General features: G+C 36.9%; 1 protein-coding gene and 1 pseudogene across 1 annotated transcript; both read left to right on the top strand.

Moving 5' to 3' along the window:
- The first annotated feature begins 4,362 nt into the window (after positions 1-4,362).
- Positions 4,363-7,955, top strand: LOC132165309 (uncharacterized). The gene is made up of 2 exons (XM_059575810.2): positions 4,363-7,108; positions 7,384-7,955. The coding sequence occupies exons 1-2, from the start codon at positions 4,363-4,365 to the stop codon at positions 7,761-7,763; spliced, it is 3,126 nt and encodes a 1,041-aa protein (XP_059431793.2). The 3' UTR covers positions 7,764-7,955.
- Positions 7,956-14,465: 6,510 nt separating this feature from the next.
- LOC148583168 (uncharacterized) lies at positions 14,466-17,900 on the top strand (annotated as a pseudogene).
- Positions 17,901-20,184: the final 2,284 nt, after the last annotated feature.

Below are 20,184 nucleotides of genomic sequence, written 5' to 3'. Positions count from 1 at the left end.
TTTTACGGCGTTTAGCACGCGCACGGAAAATCAATTTTTTTTTTTAATTTTTTTATATAAATATTTTTTCACTCAATCATATTAAACTCTAAATTACAAAAATGTCCTGACCAAGTCTTAGAGGTGTTCGAACCGAGTCTCACAAGGACCCCACTGTGACTCACCTAGGACCCGCCCAGACCCTAGTAGGACTCGCCCAAGACCCGATAGGGACATTTTCGTAATTTAGTGTTTAATATGATTTTGCGTACACACCAAAAACCGAAAAATGTTTTCTGCTGAAAATGTTTTTCGACAACCGGGACCTGCCTGATTTTTTGTATATGCCAAATACCGGAAAATGTTTTCTAAGAAATCATTTTCAAGGAAAATGTTTTCCAATGCGTCCCGGGCGGGTCCTAATCAAGTCCCAGGCGGGTCCCAGTCAGGTCCCGGGAAGGTCTCGTTATCTCTCAGTAAAGTCCCGGGCGGATCCCGATCAAGTCCCTGCTCGAGTCCTGGGCAAGTCCCGACAGTGTCCCGGGACTTGATTAAGACCTACTCCCAAGACCTGCCTGGGACTTGCCAGGGACCCCACCGGAACCTGCTTGGGACCTACCCGGGACTTGACCAAGACCCTCCCGAGACTTGCCAAGGACCCCACCGGAACCTGCCTGGGACCTACCCAGGACTTGACCGAGACCCTCCCGAGACTTGCTTGGGACACGTCAGGAACTTGACCGGGACCCGGCTGGGACTTGTTTGGGTCCTCGTCGGAACCAGCGAATCCTAGGAAGGTCCGGTCAGGTCTTGGTCAAGTCCCGAGCAAGTCCCATGCAAGCCTCAGGAGGGTCCCGGTCAAGTCCCGGGTGGGTCCTAGTCAGGTCCAGGGTAGGTCCCAGTAAAGTCCTGGGTGGGTCCCAGGCAAGTCTAGTTGGGGTCCCGGGCAGGTGTCGGTCGAGTCTCGAGTGGGTACCAGTCAAGTCTTGGGTGGGTCCTGAGCAGGTCCAGGTGGGTCCCATTCAAGTCCGGTCAGGTCCTGGCAGGGGTCCAGAGCAGGTCCTGGGTGAGTCCCAGGCAGGTTCCAGGCAAATCCCGACGAGGTCCTGGATGGGGTCCATTGATTTGAGAATGAGATACTCATAGTCGAAAAATGGTTTACGGTTTTCAAAACTTTAAACCATTTTTCGAAAATTAAAGAAGAATTTTTAGTCAAAAGGAAGATATTTTTTGTTGACCACTATTTTATGTCGCAATAAACACCATAAAATGCAAAAATCATTTTTTGAAAACTATTTTACGTTAAAGTAAATGGAGCCTATATTAGTTTAGATTAGATATTAGATAACGTGGGATAAACAATGTTTGATGGCAGTTGAGATTGAGAAAGGGAGAGAAAGAGAATAGTTTGAAAGAAACACGTGTTTTGATTTTAAAATTTTAACCCACAGTTTTTTTTTTTTTTTTTTTAAATAATCACTTGTCGGCAATAAAGCAACTCATGCTCTTTCAAAGATGGCGATAAAAAATGATGTAAACCATCAGTGGTTATTTACCATTTCTGATTGTATCAACAATATTGTTAGGATGAAGTATTTCACTCTCGTAAGTTTATATCAATGAGAACGCATTCTTATTTTTAAAAAAAAATATAAAATAAAATATAAAAAATAGACGAGTCCATGATCGTAAGAGGCACGTTCTTCCACTTTGGCCCCCAACCATTAATTATAAATTATAAGTCCTACGTGGAAAGAACTCTCTGTTGCTTTTGTAATCAAATTTCCAATTTCCACGGTATGAGTTTATTTCCATGAAGCTAATAATTAATTGCTTTTCAAATGCAGCCAAAAAGTCTAGTCCGTGCAAACATCACGTGGTTCCAACATTTCATTCAATTTTTCCACAAACTCATAGACTATCAAGTCTTCGCAATTAATATATTTGATACAATTCTTTCTTGACTAACTAGAAATAGACGAGTCCATGGATTGTAAGGGGCATGTTCTTCCACTTTGGTCCCCACTCCCCAACCATTAATTATAAATTAGGGTTAAATATTAAATACTCTTTAAAATTTTATAATTTTTTTTTTTATTTTTTTTTTTTAGGGTTTGATTTTTATCACAGGAGGTCTTTGTAGTTTTGATAATAAACCAAATTAGTTCTTCGGTCAGTTGACCATTAGTTGACTTAACAGAATTCCACGTGGACCAATCAAATGTTGACACGTGGCAATTATATATATTTTTTAAAAAAAAAAGAAATGAAAAAAAAATTGGGGGTGGCTCGGCCACCCCGTTGGTGCCCAAGGGGGTGGCCAAAACCCACCCCCATTGCCAAAGGGGATGGTTCGGAATGGCCAAGGCCACCCCCAATTTTTTTTTTGCATTTTTTTTTTCTAAAAAAAAAAAATACATTATTTTTTTAATTTAAAAAAAAATTAAAAATTAAGTAGGTGTCACGTGTCAACATCTGATTGGTTTACGTGAAATTTCGTTAAATCAACTAACGATCAACTGATAGAAAAATTAATTTGGTCTATTATCAAAATTACAAGAACTTTTTATGATAAAAATTAAACCCTAAAAAAAAAAAAAAAAATTGTAAAACCTGATGAAGTGTTTAGTATTTAACCCTATAAATTATAAGTTCTATGTCAATTTGGAAAGAACTCTCTGTTGCTTTTGTAAGCAAATTTCCAATTTCCACACTATGAGTTTATTTCCATGAAGCTAATAATTAATTGCTTTTCAAATGCTAACCAAAAAGTCTAGTCCGTGCAAACATCACGTGGTTCCGACATTTCACTCAATTTTTCCACAAACTCATTGACTATCAAGTCTTCGCAATTAATATATTTGCTACAATTCTTTCTTGACTAAATAGAAATAGACGAGTCCATGGATCGTAAGAGGCACGTTCTTTCACTTTTGTCCCCAACCATTAATTATAAATTATAAGTCCTACCTACGTGGAAAGAACTCTCTATTGCTTCGTAAGCAAATTTCCAATTTCTGGATAAAGTTCTTTTTTTTTTTTTTTTAATTGGTGTTATTAAATTGACATGTTCTTACCTCTCACATGCTTTGTTACTCCTACTAAAAATTTGTGAGTGAATCACAAGATATAATTTTCATTTTTAAAGTTACAAGATATGAATTTAATAACTGAATTAAAAAAATTTCTCAAACATAATTGGGAGAAAATATTTCTCTGCTGGAATTTGGTCTTATGTTTTTTTATTATTGTCGAATTATCTTCAACATAAAATGAAACTGATAAGTGAAAAGAGCTGATAGAATTGACGATAGAGGCACGGCACGAGCACCAAGTTAGCTTCTAGATCCATCAAACCGTGTTTTATAAATAATTATAAGAAAAGTACTCCAAGAAAAATTAAATCCACAACTGTGCCTCAAAGAACAACAAAAATTATGATTCTAACAACTACAAAAAAAAAAAAAAAAAAAAAAAAAGGGATCGAACACGATCAAAAATCACCCTCCAAAAAAAAAAACACTCTTTTATTGGATGTCATTGAGATCGTTTTCAAAATCATGATTCTAACCAAGAAAATTACATGTTGATCTTAGATCGAGGATACTGATAGTAAAAATAAGGGTATTATCTGTTTACAGTGTAGTTGATTAGAATTGTAACATTAATATTGTGAAATATTTATAAAATAAAAATATAATATATAACATTTTATATATATATATATATATATATATATTACATTAGGTGAGTGTACAATCCTCATCAAATTTGATGAAGACCGTAGGAACTCAACAATTTGTTTGCTAAAATAACTAACGATATTTAAATAAATTTTCACCCAAATTTATTAGACTAATCAAAATAACCTTTAGCTAATCTAATCCAATGTGAATCCACTCTGACGTCGAAAGGACTTTTATTGCTTTTGAAAGCAAATTTTTCCAAGTTCCACACTGAAGCAATTAATTGCTTTTCAAATATTAACCAAAAAGTCTAGCTAGCATTAAACGTGAAAGTCCATCTAAACATGTCCTTTCATACATGTGACCCTACTTTTGATAGGGTAATGGCACGCCGCGTGCAAAAATTTTTTTTTAACAAAAAAAAAAAAAAAAAAAAAAAAATTTGCACTGTCGTGCGTGGGCGTGCCACGCACGACGCGTGCTGCCAATCAATACTCCTTTTGATAAAAATAGGGTCACATAAAGATACTGAAATTATTTTCCTTGAAATTTGAGTGCCATCCCGCAAAACATGTCCTTTCATACATATGATCCTATTTTGTAATTTGTATGTCAAATTCAAAGGATATTTAAGAGCAGGCGACGTATCTTATTTCTACCATCACTCTCTGCTTCAACAGATTGAATTAAAAAACCAATGAAACGGGAAAGTCCAAAGGCAGGCATGGCAGCAAATCCCAAGCCTCCTCTTCTTTTCCTTCACGTTGTCTTGCTCTCCATACTTTTATTGCAAATCACAGCATCACCAGAAGCACAAGCAGAAGCTCTTGTCAAGTGGAAAAACACTCTCTTCGCTCTTCCCCCTAGCTCTCCTCTCACTTCATGGTCTCTTGCCAACCTCAACAACCTTTGTAATTGGACAAGCATTGTCTGCGACTCAACCGGAACCGTCTCCGAGATAACCGTCTCAAGTGCAAATCTCAATGGAACACTAGCCCACTTCAACTTCGCTCCATTCCTTAACCTCACCCGCTTTGACCTCAGCCACAACTATCTCACCGGGCCAATACCGTCGGAGATAGGCCGGCTAACGAAACTGCAGTACGTGAGTCTTCTCGACAACCATCTCGATGGGAAAATCCCATATCAGATTACCAATCTTCAAAAGGTACGCTACTTAGACCTTGGATCAAACCTCTTACTGAATCCTGACTGGTCTAAGTTTTCGGCCATGCCTTTGTTGACCAACCTTTCCTTTTATTACAACTATGGACTCACTTCAGAGTTCCCAGAGTTTATACTTGGTTGTCACAACTTGACCTTCTTGGATTTGTCCTACAATAAGTTCAATGGAACAATACCACCAAACATATCACACCTTTCCAAGCTTAATTATCTTTATCTGCATGCTAATCAGCTTTCTGGCTCAATTCCATCCGAGATTGGGAACCTCACAAACCTTCAAGTCTTACACCTTTTCTACAACAATCTCAATGGCTCAATTCCATCCGAGATTGGGAAGCTCACAAACCTTCAAGTCTTACTACTTTACACCAATAATCTCAGTGGCACAATCCCACCAGAGATTGGAAATATGGGATCTCTGCAACATCTTGAACTCGGCACTAACCAACTTGAAGGTGAGTTGCCAGACACCATTTCTAGGCTCCGTAATTTAAAGACAATTATTCTTTTGTACAATAAATTCTTTGGCACTATTCCGAGTGACTTTGGGAAGTATAGTCCTCTGATCCATGTTGGCTTTTCCCACAACAAATTCTATGGAGAATTGCCACCTGAATTGTGCAGCAGCTTTGCTCTTGAAAGTTTCACGATGAATAACAACAACTTCACGGGGTCATTGCCAGAGTGCTTAAGAAAATGCTCACAACTAAAGAGAGTACGGTTTGATGGGAACCGATTCAGTGGAAACATTACATATGCATTTGGAGTTCATCCAAATCTTAGTTTCATTTCTCTTAGTGACAATCAATTTGTTGGTCAAATCTCAGTGGAATTGGCAGAATCTGAATCTCTCACCAATTTGCAAATGGACAGAAACCGGATTTCTGGAAAAATCCCAGTCGAGCTTGGAAAGTTGACACGACTACAACGTTTAAATCTGGGCTCCAACGAATTGTTTGGGGAAATTCCAACTGTACTTGGAAATCTAAGCCGACTGTACGAGCTCAATCTGAGCAAGAACCAGTTGACAGGAGAGATTCCTAGAAGTCTAGGCAATTTGAGTGAGCTTGGTGATCTTGATTTGTCTACAAACAGTTTGACTATGAACATACCAAAGGATCTTGGGAATTGTGGTAAATTATTGAGCTTGGACTTGAGCAACAACAACCTAATAGGTGAAATACCATCCGAGCTTGGTAACTTAATGGAATTGCAGTCATTGTTGGACCTCAGCAGCAATAAACTCTCAGGAAATATTTCTGAAAACCTTGCAAAGCTTTCAAAATTGGAGAGTGTTAATGTGTCACATAACCAACTTTCAGGGGAAATCCCATCATCATTTTCCCGCATGGTTAGTCTAAACAGCAGCGCCATTGACTTTTCCTACAACAATTTAACTGGTCCAGTCCCAAACAGTACCATTTTCAAAGATGCACCTGCAAAAGCTTATGTTGGCAACTCTGGTTTGTGTGGAGATACAGAAGGACTAACTCTTTGTTCTAGAAAGAAAAAGCATTATAATCCGACTCTATTAGCTATCCTCATTCCTATCTGCAATCTATTAGTACTGCTTGCAACCATTGTTGCTAGACTCCTAATACGTTACCGAAAGACCAAACTCCTGGTTGAAGAAAACAAAACAATTTTAGAGTGTGAGGAGAAGGCCGAGTCACTGATATGGGGAAGAGAGGGTAAATTTACATTCGGGGATATCGTAAAGGCCACTGAAAACTTCCATGAGAATTATTGTATTGGAAAAGGAGGATTTGGAAGCGTTTACAAAGCAGCATTGCCGACAAGTCAAATTGTTGCAGTTAAAAAATTTAACATGTCACAATCCAGTGACATCTTAGTTGCCAATCACAAGAGTTTTGAGAATGAAATTCGCATGTTGACAGAAGTTAGGCACCGCAATATCATTAAGCTTTATGGGTTCCAGGCCACTCAGTGGTGCATGTACTTGGTTTACGAATATGTGGAGAAAGGCAGTTTGGGAAATGTATTGTATGGGGTGGAAGGGAAAGCAGAACTTGATTGGGGTAGAAGGGTGAACATCGTGCAAGGTGTGGCTCATGCAATTGCTTACTTGCACCATGATTGTTCTCCTTCAATTGTGCACCGAGACATAACGGTGAACAACATCTTGCTGGAGTCAAAGTTCGAACCGCGGCTCTCAGATTTTGGCATTGCTAGATTGTTGAGTTCAAATACAACTAACTGGACAACAATTGCTGGGTCTTATGGCTACATGGCTCCAGGTAAGCTGACAATCTAGTTTCTAGATTTTTGTTTTAAGATAGACTATAATAATTATGAAAATAGTTTTTAAAAGAAAAGGTAGTTGTTTGAGTAATGGAGTAGGATCGGGTCCCTGAAATTCCCTCTTGAATTCCTTAGAATTCAGAAAAGAAATTTTAGGGGATCCTTATTTATTGGAGTATGAGAAACCCTTCAAAGAAGAAAGAGTTTCTCATATTAGGAAGTGTTTATCTTATCCTTATACGGATGTTGATTTTGTTTTATGGATGCGCAGAGCTCGCATTCACGATGCGAGTTACGGATAAATGTGACGTTTATAGCTTTGGAGTGGTGGCATTAGAAGTTATGATGGGTAGGCACCCAAGGGAGCTCTTATCTTTCATGTCATCATCCAAATCAACAAAAGCAACTCCAATTTCAGACAATGCAGAATTTCTTCTAAAGGATGTGCTAGACCAAAGACTCCCACAACCAACCGGCCAAATTGCGCATGATGTGGCATTTGTGGTGACAATGGCCTTACATTGCGTGAGTGACACGCCAGAGTCACGACCCACCATGCATTTTGTAGCACAAAAATTGTCAGCTCGAACCCAAGCTTGCAATTCCTACCCAATGGACATGATGACCATTAGCGAGCTCACAAGCAAATAGAACAAATTGGCATTCTGGTAGCATCCAATAAATAAAAATGTTGGACCTTGAGGCCATGTATGCTAGTATTATCTTTTGTATTTTTGAATAATCTCTAGGGCTGATGTCCAGTTGAGGGCTAGTGACTTCAACCCTAATAGTGGGTTCTCTTTTGCCATGTAACTTCTCCTTACGACTTGTATGTTTCTTCCATAGTGTTTCATGTATATAATCTAGTATTTACTATAAATAATTTCACCATCCATAATCAGCCAAATTTGAGATTGTCTTAGTTTGAGCAAGTACCTTATTGGAATATAGAGTTTTTATTAGTTATTTTTTTAAGTCATATATTGAAAAGATCTTATAAATAGGAGTAGTTACTATGACATTAGATTTAAACTTGTCCTATTCATTTTATTTAAAATGGTGAAAAATTATTTCATGATACAAAATAGATTTCATAGATCTAATTGTATATATGTTGCCATGTACTTACAATTTTAGATACAACAAAATGAAATTTGGACCATAAGAGATGTCCCAACCACGTAGAAAAATAAAAAAACAACATAAACATAATTTAGATAGATGAAGGAAGTATAACTTCCAATTTGCCATATTAGCATACAATTAAAGAGTGACATTAAGAAAAGCTTGCAATTTTTCTTCAATGGTGTTATCAAATATGGCCAATTAATATATATATATATATATATATTTGCTACAATTCTTTCTTGATTAAATAGATATAGACGTGCCCATGGATCGTAACAGGCACGTTCTTCCACTTTGGCCCCAACCATTAATTTAACTCTTGCGTGGAAAGAACTTCTGTTGCTTTTGTAAGCAAATTTCCAATTTCCACACTCGGTTTATTTCCATGAAGCTAACAATTGCTTTTCAAATACTAATCAAAAAGTCTAGGCCGTGCACTATAAGTCAAATTTAAAGGATATTTAAGAGCAAACCAGTACTTGTCGGTGACAAAGACAAACCTGGTTTCCTTGCAGTGAGACTCATGAAAGGAACTAAAAATATCATCGGTCCACACCACTCCGGCTCCTAAAGAAGTTAATGCACGATAGAGGAAAGTGGAAAGAAAAGAGATTGAGTCACACAATTTAAAGACAATGAGAATTTGATAGAGTTTTAAACCCTAACTCTACCCTTAATTTGACTGATTTTGGGTCCAGCCTCTTATTAATATACGAAATAAGACTTTAACTCTTAATTTCAAGCGCCGAAGTGTGTTCCTCATGTCCTGGGCAGTAGCCTCCTCCTGCCGCTCCTCCACAGTCACCACCGTCATCCCAACTCTTTACCACCACCATCTGATCTGTTGCCAGTACTGCACGTGCCGGAGCATGAGCTCCACGCGCCTGAGCGTGGAAGTCACCCGCCGGTGCGTGTTTCCCTTCCCCTGGACAGTACACCCCTCCGGCCGCTCCTCCACCTTCTTCACCGCCACTTGCTTGGTTTTTTGTTGTATTTCTGATTGTTCTATTTATTTTTCTATGTTTTCCTTTGTTTCCATGTATTTCCTGTTGTTTAGCTTGGGTTTTGTGGGTTTTAGTCTTTCTTTGAAGCAATGTCGAGGAAAATGCCAAATACAATCTTTACTGATCAAGATCCTGCAATAGCAAATGCTATCTCATTGGTGATGCCTAATACTTACCATCATTGTGTAAGTGACATTTAATGCAAAATGCTTTGAAACATATTAGCCATTTATTAAGAGATGAGAATGGGCATAGAAGTGATCGATCTCAATGCATGTTTTAAAGTTTGGGAAGAGGAAGAGGATTTGCTCACTGCTTGGGATGCTATACTTCATAAGTACAATGTACATGACAATTCTTGGCTACAACGTTTATTTAAAGTGAAAGAGAAATGGGCTAAAGCATATGTCAATATGTCTTTTTCTGCAGGAATAAATTCTACACAAATAAGTGAAAGTTTGAACGTTAGCTTGAAGAATTATTTACGGTCAGATTATGGTATTGTAAAGTTCTTCACACATTTTGAAAGATTACTGAATAATAAGCGCTACAAGGAATTGTTGGCGGAGTATAACTTAAGACAAAAGTTACAAAAAATTAAGATCTTATCACCTATGTTAGTACAAGCAGCAAAGATTTATACTTCTCAACCATTTTTGAAGTTTCAAAAGCAATACGAAGAGTTCCAAAGAGCTTGTGTTAAGGAGCATATCGAAAGAAACTCATCTCATGAATAAATAGTGTCATTTTATGATAAGCCTCAAGATCGCAGAGTCATTTGGAAATCTTTAGAAAACAATATCTCATGTAGTTGCAGAAATTTTGAGAGATGAGAAATTTTGTGTGGCCATGCTTTAAAAATACTTGATGTTATGAATATCAAGGTACTTCCAGAGAAGTACATCCTTAAGAGATGGACAAAAGATACAAGGAATGAGGTTGTACAAGACTTCAATGGACATGAAATAATAATAGACACCAATTTAGAAGTCACAAATCGATATAAGTCTTTATGCCCCATGTATGTCAAGCTTATCAGTCGAGCAGTTGAATGTGAAGAAGCATACAATATAGCATTGGAAAACTATTTTGAGTTGAGCAAAAAGATTGAAGATGTCAGTGTAGAGCTCTTTTTGTAATTTGGGATAGATTGCAACATGGGTAGAGCTTTTATTCTATGGAATTATAAGATTTTGATCTAATTGTGATTTTAAAAATTACAATTAGTTACTAACAATTTGATCTAGTTTGTTTTGCACTTTCTTTTGAATAATGCTTTGATCTAATTTTGATCTAACCGAATTTTTACAATGGAATAAAATGCAACCGCACTTTTGAGAGAAAATAACATTTACAAACATTACAGCTACTAACAAAGCATTCTAATAATTGTACATTCAATCTACACTTTGTCAAGATAGCATCTCCAAGCCTTTGGCCGAATGTCCATGGTTCAATTCCAAGGCGTGCACCAAAATAGAATGCAACAGCAAGCAACCAATAATCACTATGAAATGCAACCAGTGATATGCAGTCCTTTTCTTGCATCCCATCCCTAGCAAAGTTAATACCTAATCGTGGCTCATGAAGCTCTAGAGGCACTTTCTCAACGGGTAGAATAACTTCCCATGTCACATTTGGAAGTGTATATAGACACAAGTTCTCCTTCTCTGAAAGTACAACATGATGAGTACATTAAAAAAACTTCTCCAACTACCAATGTAATCAAACTCATATCCATGCCACCACAAGAAGTTTTTTCTACTCAAAGTGTGGAAGGGGGAAGATTCTATTTCAATTTGAAGAAGGCACTTAAGACTTACAACAATCAGTTTTCCAGTATTTTCTGGCCTCTTAGCCAGCTTTATTGCAGCAGCTTAAACTTAAAACAAACAACCCTCTAGGACTTAAAAAAATAAATAAATTCCTTGGTCAAAAACTTAAACAAATCAACTCTTTAATGCCCTTTTGCGATAAATGCCAATCTAATGCTAGTGTTACCACTAGTGTGCTCAATGAGGACAGTCTTTTGGCTTCATTCAAGCATATCAGGAATGAAGCTATGTTAGTTAACGGTTCAATTATATGGCAACATATCTAGCAATTTGACAATATCCATTTAATATAATCAACTTGATTTCCTTAAAGGAAAAGGAAAAACAGGCAATGATAATGAGGGTTAACATCAGCATAGAGTGTAATTAAAATGTATATAGGATGTGTAATGGAACTTGTATAACAGACAAGAGCACATAGCTTCCATCACAAAGACAATTTTATGTGTAGGGTGGGATGGGTTGCAGTTCTTCTAGAACAAGAGAGGCAAAGTTAAATTTGTATGAACAATCTGTAAAAAAAAATGTAGATATGGGAAATTTTATGCAAATGTATTAGTCTGAACCAAAGATTCTCGAGGAAATCCTTTAGTTGCTAGATCACTCTAATATTAAGCAAAACACAATCAATATAAAAGAATAACGAGTTATTTTTGCCTGTCTTTACCACAAGAACAGGGTTCCATCATCTCAAGCTTCGCAGCGATACAGGCTACACAACCATCAACAATATTGTTGATATATACCATTGGTGTATTGCCTATCAACTGCACAAGCCATAAATTACGATTAGTAAGACTGAATTTGAGAAAAAGCAACATGAAAAAGAATTAGTTCTAATGATAACGTAATACTTCAGAAACATCTTTCTTAATTGCACACTTGTCCTCCATGCTATCTTTTCAGAAAATCTGCAAGCCCAAAAAAGAAAAATGCGAGTGAGAGAAAACTTTGAAAATGTAAAGTAGCAATCTTACATATTACAAGAAATGATTGAGCGTGCATTTAACAAACACAAAACATACACTTAAAGCAAGATATCAAAGGCAAAACTTGAAATTCTCAATATCATGTAAAACTAAAATAGACACAGCAGAAAAGTGGATCATAGCAATGTTATTTCAATCACCCAACAGATATTCTTTAGAATTCCAGAATCTACTACCCAAAATAGGCTAGAAATATGCAGATTTCTTACACAAGATATTTTTCCTTCACGCCAAAAGAACACAAAATTAGTAACCAACAAACAGGAAGCAAAAAAAAAGCAAAAGAAATGTCAAACTAAAAATTTGAAACACCCTAACAATGCAGATTTTCAAATGAATAACCAAATGCCAAAAGCTTTTACTTTAAAATTAAACATCAAACTACAAAAACAAGGGCACAAAACAGAGAAATGGCTAAGATTTTTGAAATATTCAAAGTTCTTCTTATAAGAAATTCAAGTACCGGCGAAGATGTTGACAGGAGGCCTTCGAAATAAGGGTTTGAGGCGTCCACCTTATACTGGAAGTCCATCAGGCAATGCTTCATCCGTCAGGCAAGCCTCAGGCAGTGCTTTTTCCAAAATTGAGCAATCCTCTTCTTCTGTAACCGCCAGGACTACATTTAGTCCTTATGCTCGCAATCGAGAGCCGCACAATCAGAAAGTGATTTTAAAACAAAGTAAAGAGCTAAGCCCTAGAGCCAGTCTCTGATTTTGATAATGATGATTCAGAGGAACCTCACAGCAGACTATAAGGTCAAAAAAAAAAAAAAAAAAAAGAGAGAGAAGATGGGATGGGAGGGAGTTAACGGAATTAATTTCCGTTTGTTTTTTGTTTTTCTTGGGTTGGTGTTAGTGTAATTAATGAGTAACTTGCCGGGCATCTATACGGGAGTTTGGTTTACAACATGGAAGCCGAATCTGTAACACGTCGCTAATTAAATTTTTAATTTTTTTTTTTATTCATGAGTTCCTTTAAGGAAAAAAGAAAAAATGAAAAATAAAATAAAATTAGTGACATGTTGCTTGAATTTTAAAGAAGAAAGAAAAAAAAAATTAAAATTCATTTTGTGTTATATAAAGAATTATAAAGAATTGTGCTTTATGAGGAATTATAAAAAAATTCTAAATTAATTATTCATTTTTTTCTAATAAAATAAACATTTGGCATACGTTACGTAGTCGTAATATTTAAAAAATCTCCGTCGTCTCAACTGTGAACAGTTGTGGCTACAATAAATTTTTCAGTTATTCACCTCAACTTGCTGGTTGAAGTTTAAGGTGATTATGACACTAAATTGACATAAAATAAAAAATAAAAAAAGTTCGGACACGATGAAAAATCACCCTTCAAAATATTAAAAACACTCTTTTATTGGATGTCATTAAGATCGTTTTCAAAATCATGATTCTAACCAAGAAAATTACATGTTGATCTTTTTTTTTTTTTTTTTGACATGTCCGCACAAGAGGAGGGAAGGAGATTCGAACTAGTGACCTCCACTTCATTAAGTGTGGTTCCAGCCGATTGAACTACCTCTTGGAGACATTACATGTTGATCTTAGATCAAGGATAATGATAGTGAAAATAATGATATTATCCGTTCATATAGTACAGTTTACACTCTGTAGTTGATTAGAATTGTCACATTAATATTGTGAGGTATTTATAAAATAAAAATATAGTATATAACATTAATTACTCATATATATTACATTTGGTAAATGTACAATCCTCATCGAATTTGATGAACACGGTAGGAACTCAACAATTTTTTTGCTTGTGGGCAAGGTTTGCAAATGTTTGACATCATAAATAAGATTTCAAGTTAAGATCTATATCTTTTTGACCTCTATGACATGTAATTTTTTAGTTTCAGCTATGATCTTTCAGAACTATTTTATTCTGTGATTGTAAAGAACTCATATGCTCTTGACTATACTATCAATGGAATCATAATGAATTTTCCTAAAAAAAAAAAAAAACAATTTTTTTGCTAAAATAACTAAAGAGATGTAAATAATTTTTCACTCAAATTTATTACAAGACTAATTAAAATAACCTTTAGCTGATCTAATCCAATGTGAATCCACTAATTGCTTTTCAAATGTAACCAAAAAGTCTATGTGCATTATGAACCTTGACAGTTGACAGTCTATTTTGATAGTCAACTTCAAAGGAAGTGCAAGCGACCTGTTGGTGACAAAGACAAACCTGGTTTCCTTGCCGTGAGACTGAAAAGGGACTACATTAAATTACTGCTCATCTTAGAAAGCTAGCCTAAGAGAGAATGTATGTTCTACCATCTATTATTTATTTTTCTTACACTCCCTGGCTGTCTTTCACTCTCTGCTTCAATCATAAAAAAACATGACACGTAAAAGTCCAAAGGCAGGCATGGCAGCAAATCCCAAGCCTCCTCTTCTTTTCCTTCACGTTATTGTCTTGCTCTCCATACTTTCATTGCAAATCACAGCATCACCAGAAACACAAGCAGAAGCACTTGTCAAATGGAAAAACACCCCTCCCCCTCCTCTCACTTCATGGTCCCACACCATCCTCAACAACCTTTGCAACTGGACAAGCATTGTTTGTGACCCAACCGGAACAGTATCTGAGATAAACCTCAATGGAACACTGCCAAAGCTCATTGGAACACTGGCCCACTTCAACTTCACTCCATTCCTTAACCTCACCCGCTTCGACCTCAACCACAACAACCTCATTAGGCCAATACCGTCGGAGATAGGCCCGCTAACGAAGCTTCAATACGTGAGTCTTCTCCACAACTATCTCGATGGAAAAATCCCATATCAGATTACCAATCTTCAAAAGGTATGTTACTTAGACCTTGATCAAACCTCTTACTAAATCCTGATTGGTCTAAGTTTTCTGCCATGCCTTTGTTGACCCAACTTGCCTTTTAATGACAATTATGGACTGATCACTTCAAAGTTCCTAGGATTTATACTTGATTGTCACAACTTGACCTTCATGGATTTGTCCCATAATAAGTTCAATGGAACAATACTAGAATCTTTATTTACCAATCTGAGCAATCTTAAATACATTATTCTTACTGATAATTCATTCCAAGGACCATTGTCACCAAAAATTTCCCACAATTTCAAGCTCAAAGATCTTCATCTGGACAAAACCATTTCAATGGCCTTATTCCTGAGGATATTGGAGTATTGTTCAATCTTCGAACTATAAGCTTGTACAACAATTCATTGGAATGGAGAATTCCTTCTTCAATAGGCCAGCTCAAGGACCTCTCGAGACTCTCTCTAGGAATAAATAGCTTGAATTCTACAATTCCTTCTGAGCTTGGGTTTTGTACAAACCTCACCATCTTGTCCCTGTAGAGAAATTCATTCACGGGAGAAATTCCACCGGAAATAGGCATATTGACAAAGCTCCAATATCTTTATCTGTCTGAAAACCAGCTCTTTGGAACGATTCCAGTAGAGCTTGGAAAGTTGACTTAACTGCAGGCTTTACAGCTGGCCTCCAATGAATTGTCCGGGGAAATTCCACCTGAAATAGGCCTATTGACAAATCTCCTAATTCTTTTTTTGTTTAATAATAGCCTTTCTGGCTCAATTCCTCCCGAGATTGGGAACTTGAAAGATTTGGAGTAATTAGACCTTTCAGAAAACCAGCTCTCTGGTCCAATTCCAATAGAGCTTGGAAAGTTGACTCAACTGCAGGATTTAGAGCTGGGCTCTAACGAATTATCCGGGGAAATTCCATCGGAAATAGGCATATTGACAAATCTCGTAATTCTTTCTCTGTTTAATAATAGCCTTTCTGGCTCAATTCCTCCTGAGATTGGGAACTTGAATGATTTGGAGGCATTAGGCCTTTTAGAAAACCAGCTCTTTGGTCCAATTCCAGTAGAGCTTGGAAAGTTGACTCAACTGCATGCTTTATATCTGGCCTCCAACGAATTGTCCGAGGAAATTCCAACTGTACTTGGAAATCTAAGGCTGCTATTCTCACTTAGTTTGAGCAGGAACCATTTGACAGGAGAGATTCCTCATAATCTAGTCAGCTGTACAAGCTCAACTGTACCTGAGAATTGTGAAAGCTTATTGAACAAAAACTTGACAAACGACTACGTGCACATGGTGGACCTTAGTAGCAATAGACTCTCAGGAAATATTCCTCAAGACCTTGCAAGGCTTTCATCATTGAAGAGTCTTAATCTATCACATAACCAACTTTCAGGAGAATTTCCATCATCATTTTCCCGTATGGTTAGTCTAAACAACATCTCTATCGATTTTTCCTACAACAATTTAACAGGTCCGATCCCAACTAGTTCTGTTTTCAAAGATGCACCTGCAACAGCTTATGCTAGAAACTCAGGTTTGTGTGGAGATGCAAAAGGACTAACTCCTTGTTACACAATATTCCAGAATGAAAAAGCATTCTAATACGTCTCTATTAGTTGTCCTCATTCCTATTTGCGGCCTATTAGTACTACCTGCAGCCATTGTTGGTGGACTCATAATATGTTACCGGAAGACCAAACTCCTGGAAGAAGAAAGCAGAGCAATTTTAGAGTGTGAGGAGAAGGCCGAGTCACTAATATGGGGAAGAGACGATAAATTCACATTCAGGGATATCATGAAGGCCACTGAAAACTTCCAGGAGAATTATTGTATTGGAAAAGGAGGGTTTGGAAGCGTTTACAAAGCAGCATTGCCGACAGGTCAAATTGTTGCAGTTAAAAGATTTAACATGTTACAATCCAGTGGCATCTTAGTTGCCAATCACAAGAGTTTTAAGAATGAGATTTGCATATTGACAGAAGTTAGACACCACAATATCATTAAGCTTTATGGGTTCCGTGCCACTCGGTGGTGCATGTACTTGGTTTATGAATATGTGGAGAAAGGCAGTTTGGGAAATGTATTGTATAGGGTGGGAGGGAAAGCAAAACTGGACTGGAGAAAAAGGCTGAAAATCGTGCAAGGCGTGGCTCATGCAATTGCATACTTGCACCATGACTGCACTCCTCCAGTTGTGCACCGAGACATAACTGTGAACAACATATTGTTGGAGTCAGAGTTCAAAAACAACAACAATTGCTGGGTCTTATGGTTACATGGCTCCAGGTAAGCTAACAATATTCTAGTCTTTGCAGGCTTATACTGCTCATTTAAGGTACTTGTCTTAGGATGGACTGACTACTTTCCTTTATATATTAATTATTAAAACCTTAAAAAAGTACAATTTTTTGTTTTGTATATATATATATATATATATATATATATATATATATATATATATATATATATATATATAGTACAATTTAATGCCTAAAAAAAGTTCCCTTGATAGAAGAATAGGCTTCTCATATTAGGAAGTGTTTATCTTATCTTGTAGCCAATGTATGAGTTTTCAAGCTAATATTTTATCATTAAACGGATGTTGATTTTGTTTTATGGATGTGCAGAACTCGCATTCATGATGAGGATAACGGATAAATGTGATGTTTATAGCTTTGGTGTAGGGGCATTAAAAGTTATGATGGGAAGACACACAAGGAAGCTCCTATCTTCTCTGTCATCATCCAAATCAACAATAACGCTAATTTTAGACAGTACAAAATTTCCTCTAAAGGATGTTCTGGACCAAGGACTACCACTACCCACAGGCCAAATCGCGCAAGAGTTGGCATTTGTGGTGACTATAGCCTTACAATGTGTGAGTGACACGTCAGAGCCACGACCTACCATGCATTTTGTGGCACAAGAACTATCAGCTCGAATCCATGCTTGCAATTCCTACCCGATCAACACGATGACCACTAGAATTTAACAAGCTCACAAGCGTTAAGAAATAGAACAAATTGGCATTGTAGGGTGCGCTCTGATTAGGATGTAGAGCTGTAGCGAGGTCTAGAATGTATTGTGCAAAATTTTTCCCCCCATTCTGGTAGAATCTAGTAAATGAAAATGTTGGACCTTGAGGCCGCATGTATACAAATATGCGCGTTTGTTATATAATGCTTTTTTATTTTTGTTTGAAAAAGTATTTGGATCATGAGAAATATCCCTATATATTATATTATGATTTCATTAAAAACACTTCTAATACGTTAATCTCTTCAATCTACCCAAAGACTTTTTCTTCTACCTATTCCCTCCCTTTCCTTCTCAGAAAGTACACGACTTCCTAACCCATTTCCCCTCTAGTCAATCACATCCCATTATTTGTTTATGAACCTTTTTTTCCCCCTTGACACTGGCTTTTCTTTATTAACAATATGAGCTAAAGAGTCTCATATTACTTTTTTTTCTATGGCTGCTCGCAATCTGACTTTTGACTAAGTTGAAATGTTGCAAAAGTTTACATATGGAATTTTTGGCTTCCCGGCCAGGATGGTTCCTGGAAATAAAGCATGCACAAGTACTCGATATGGCTGCTAGTAGGGACACCTCAATTAATTTGCATTTCCTCTAGTGGCAATCAATTAACAAGTGACCACCAATCATGTGTGTTTGGCAAACAACATCTATTGCCACGGCACTGTTTAAGTTTGGTGAGGAAAAAAATGAGTGTAATAATTAGTATAGAGGTGAAAAGAAGAAATTTAGTATAGGAAAGATGCAGCCCAATAGGTAGTTTTTTTTTTTTTTTTTTTTTTTTTTCAATTGAAATATTGGCTATGTTAAGTGAGGAAACATATAGAAAACAGAAAACATATTCCCTCCTAAACATAGTGAACAACCTTAGCCTTAAATCCAGTTGTTCCAGGTCCTCCTCGTCAAGCCGGCAACAAGCCCTTAAATCCAACGGCAAGATTCATTGATCTATCTACAAGCGCAAGCCCAAGATGGAAATTTATAAGAAGAAAGAAAAAGGACAACTACGGGCCAAAACGAAACGAAAAAAGACCTTAGCTTTCGGCCCATAATTGAAGCTTTAGAGGATTGGCCCAAGAGAGAAAGAGGGCATGTGATTCCTTCTCAGAGCATAATTTGCTAAAGATGGGTTCATCAGATGAAGCCAGAAAACCCCATGCAGTATGTGTACCATACCCTTCGCAAGGGCATGTGACCCCCATGATGAGATTAGCAAAGCTCCTACACTCAAGGGGCTTCCACATAACCTTTGTCAACACCGAGTTCAACCACATGTGATTACATAAAGGGGTTGTCGGACTTCCGGTTTGAAACTATACCGGACGGGTTGCCGTCGTCCGACCGTGATGCAACCCAGGATGTCCCGGCCCTATGTGATTCCCAAGAAAGAATTGTTTGGCACCGTTTAAAGAGCTTGTGCTTAGGCTTAACTCCTCATATGACGTGCCTCCAATCACTTGCATTTATAGTTTCAGATGGGGTTATGGGATTTGGAAGAGAAGTTGGGAAAGAATTAGGCATCCCGGAGGTTCAATTTTGGATTGCTTCTGCTTGTGGCTTCATGGAATATCTTAACTTCAGTGAACTCATCAAAAGAGGCATTATTCCCTTTAAAGGTACGTGAAATTTTTTACTTAAATGAAACTTGGTGAGCCGAGCTTACACGGAAATTCTACTTGGTGAGCCACGGAAATTCTACTTGGTGAGCCAAGCTAAGCTCAAATTTCTTAAAAAAAAAAAAAAATCATTAAAAAACCGTTAGCCGTTTAAATAACTGCTAACCGTTAGCGGAGGCGGTTAGTGAAATTCACTAACCGCCTAGGTGGTTACGGTTAGCGGTTCTAACCAATAACCGCTAACCGTAACCGCCTTTTCACCCCTAATTATAATAATATACATAAATAATTTTTTGAAAAATACATTATTTGAGAACTAATTTACGTTTTTTTATGCTTATAGCTTAGGCATGAAAATATAAATTAAAAGTTACGTTTATATGTTTTAAACAATAGTTAAATTATTTACGAATTTTGTTAATTATATTTTTAATATTTTTAATCAATATTTTTTTTCAAAATTTATTTATTTTAATCTTGCCCCCTAAACCAAAATTCTTGGTCCGACACTTAGTTATGCCTATAAAAGGCACGTATACATTGACACTGATAAATTAAGCAATATATGACACTTTCAATGTCACTTTCTGGTCCAAGTTTTGAGTAATGACACCAAATTGA

This window comes from Corylus avellana, chromosome 11 (genome assembly GCF_965113065.1).
Source record: "Corylus avellana chromosome 11, dhCorAvel1.hap1.2, whole genome shotgun sequence".
NCBI classification, from domain to species: Eukaryota; Viridiplantae; Streptophyta; class Magnoliopsida; order Fagales; family Betulaceae; genus Corylus; species Corylus avellana.
Note: the sequence above shows the minus strand (reverse complement) of the source record. Positions and strands in the feature narration are given on the sequence as shown.

Excerpts from the sequence above, each read along its gene's own strand:
- LOC132165309 (XM_059575810.2), top strand. The coding sequence starts at position 4,363 with ATGAAACGGGAAAGTCCAAAGGCAGGCATGGCAGCAAATCCCAAGCCT. Across the intron at positions 7,109-7,383 it reads TTATGGCTACATGGCTCCAG|AGCTCGCATTCACGATGCGA; the intron begins GTAAGCTGACAA and ends ATGGATGCGCAG.